The sequence below is a fragment of the Pygoscelis adeliae genome, unplaced genomic scaffold, assembly GCF_000699105.1.
Source record: "Pygoscelis adeliae isolate BGI_AS28 unplaced genomic scaffold, ASM69910v1 Scaffold496, whole genome shotgun sequence".
In the NCBI taxonomy this organism is placed as follows: domain Eukaryota; kingdom Metazoa; phylum Chordata; class Aves; order Sphenisciformes; family Spheniscidae; genus Pygoscelis; species Pygoscelis adeliae.
In genome coordinates, this window is record NW_008824998.1 from 167,143 (window position 1) to 169,954 (window position 2,812).

Sequence of the window (2,812 nt, forward strand, 5' to 3'; positions counted from 1 at the left end):
CCTGCCGCCGCCCCGGCATTCGTGCTGCCGTGCTCTCGCCCGCTCCTCCTTTGTGGTGCCGCTGCCCCCGGCTCTGGTGCAGGGGCTCCTGCTCTCCGCCTCTCTCTGTGTCCTGCCAGTGGTTTTACCCTATGGTAGGTTACGTCATGCTGTTCTACCACAGGGTAGAACCACGGACGGGATGCCGGGGCTGCCTCTGCGTCTGAGGACTCCTGTCTCCCTCTGCGGCTGGGGGAGCAAAGCCAGGGCGGTACCCATCCCGTGCTGCTTTGAGCTTGGGGTGGGGCTCCCAGGGGGAGCCTGTGCGGGGAGGCTCAGGGTGTGTGTGCACAGCTGAGGGGGTGTGTGTACATGTACGACGGCCTGGTTGGGACTGAGCCACGTGGTGCCTGCCGGGATCCCCAGTGCTCCGAGCAGGGCCTCCAGCAAACCGGGGTGTTTTCTTGCTGGTGTCTCCAGAAGCCCTTCACAAACCACGCATGGCACCCCGCGGGCGGAGGACACCCTCACCAAGTCACACCAGGGCCCAACGCTTGCACCGGCACCCCGAGGAGATGGGCACCTGGTTTGTGTGGGGCGTGCTGTGGAGGCGCATGGCTGTCCCCTCCGCCGGGGCGCAGCCCCCCTGGGCGCCCTGGCTCCTTGAGCCGCTCATCACCGCGCTCCCCCTTCCTCTCACCCCAGGGAGTGGTTCTTCCTCCTGTCCCACGAGGTGCTCAACCCCATGTACTGCCTCTTTGAGTACGCTGGAAAGAACAACTACTGCCTGCAGATCAACCCTGCCTCCTCCATCAACCCTGACCACCTCACCTACTTCCGCTTCATCGGCCGCTTCATTGCCATGGTAAGAGCCCGGGGTGAGAGGGGTCGGGGAGGCGACGGGAGACAACACTCTTCATGTGTGTCCACCCCGCAGAGCAGGGGCTTTGCAGGGGACGGGGGTGGTCAGCGGGGCAAGGGGCAGCTCTGCATGCTGTGGCTGTGCTCGGCTCGGCACTGTCACCCTCCTTAAGCCCCCGTCTCACTCAGGTGTGGGTCCGTGGGAGACGGGCCATCGAGGGGGTGCTGCGGGGAAGGCTGCGGGCTGATGCATTTTAAATCTGGGGAATGGCCGTGGAGCCAGAGGGGACCTGGTTTCCCAGGGGCTGTGTGGCAGGGATGGCTCCAGGTCTTTGGCTGCCACCCCAGGTGCTGTCGGGTCTGCAGCTCCAAGGACTATTTTTAGCCCCAGCAGTGTGAGATTTTCCAGCTGCCCAAGCCCCAGAGCGGCTCCTCCCGTTCGTCTCGCATTCCCCGAGGCCAACGTACCGCAGGTTGCCCAGCCCTGGGCTGGCAGGAGGGCTGCCAGGGACTCCACGAGCTTGGGGAAGGGTCTCTGGCCCGTGGCCCTGTGGGGTGTGTGCAGGAGGCAGCTACGCGCTGCTCAGGTCCCCGCTCTGTCCTGCCCTGCCCTGCCCTGCGCGTTGCAGGATACCAATAAAACCCCAGACTATTACTCACTGCTGGGCCGTTCTAGACAAGCGTCTGCATTATTTTTGGCTGCCTTTGCCTTGGGGCTCCTGGAAGCCAGGGATTCAGGGAAGCCGCAGCACAGCTCTGTTTAAACAAGTGCTCTTAATAGAGCTGTGAGGGGAGAAGGAGACATGGTGGAATTTGCGGTGGGGAGGGGAGAGGGGCTGCGAGCACACCCCACACCAGGCAAGCCGCCCCCAGGCAGCACTGTCAGGGGGAGCCCACTCCTCCCCATCGCATTTGCCAGCCAGGAGTGAGTGCCGCAGCTCTGGGACCCCAGGAGCGATTCCCTTTCGCCCAGTGGTGGAGCATCATCTTGCTCCACGGGTCCGTCCTGGGGTCCCCCGTGACCCAGCGTCACCTCCCCGCCGCAGGCTCTGTATCATGGGAAGTTCATCGATACCGGCTTCACGCTGCCCTTCTACAAGCGGATGCTGAATAAGCGGCCCACGCTGAAGGACCTGGAATCCATCGACCCTGAGTTTTACAACTCTATCGTCTGGACCAAGTGAGTGCCCCGTGCTCCCTCCCGGCCCGGGGCCCATCCTGCTCCGGGGGAGGCAGTGCTCCTCCCCACGGCCCCTCGCTGCTGCCGGGTACCTCCGTCAGAAACCACATCCCGGTGTCCTCCCACAGGGAGAACAGCCTGGAGGAGTGCGGCCTGGAGCTGTACTTCATCCAGGACATGGAGATCCTGGGCAAGGTGACCACCCATGAGCTGAAGGAGGGCGGCGAGAGCATCCGGGTGACGGAGGAGAACAAGGAGGAGTACATCATGTGAGTGACTGTCCCGAGGCCCCCGCCGGGCGCCCTTCCCCGCCAGCTGCAGGGCAGTTCTGGGGTGGGAACATGGGGCTTGGGACGTGGCCGCTTCCCTGGGCTACGTGGCCTGTGACAAGTATGGGCTGGCGCGGTCGGCCGAGCTCCGCTGCGGTCTGGCTTGCTGCTGGCTGGGCAGTTGCCAGTACTTTCAGGAAAGAGGAGAGGGGAGAGAGGGTGAGACTTCTCTCCCTGTCCCGTGGCTGCTCACCCTGCCTGTCCCCTGCTGGGCTGGCTGGGGGCTGCCAGGGCTGTCTCCTCTTGCTGATGGTAGGCTCTGGCCAGGGGATGTGGCTTGCACCCCTCGACCTCCCGAAGGCTGCTGGTCTGTGCTCAGGGCTGTCTGCTGCTCACGGGTTCGGAGGCAGAGAGAGAAACCCACTAGTGGGAATTGAGGGGAGCCCTGGTGATTTGCAGGAGCCCCTCTCCCCCTCCCCACGCACCCCTGCGGCTCCCAGGGCCCCCCCCCCCGGTGGGAGGG

The 2,812-nt window shown here is 64.7% G+C and overlaps 1 protein-coding gene across 1 annotated transcript in view; it reads left to right on the forward strand.

Annotated features, from left to right (window-relative positions):
- WWP2 (WW domain containing E3 ubiquitin protein ligase 2) overlaps positions 1-2,812 on the forward strand; it is a 41,342-nt gene that overhangs the window by 34,347 nt on the left and 4,183 nt on the right. Inside the window, exons 16-18 of the mRNA XM_009326183.1 lie at positions 685-844; positions 1,887-2,020; positions 2,149-2,289. Of these exons, the coding sequence (XP_009324458.1) occupies positions 685-844; positions 1,887-2,020; positions 2,149-2,289 (435 nt within the window). The remainder of the gene's footprint in view (positions 1-684; positions 845-1,886; positions 2,021-2,148; positions 2,290-2,812) is intronic.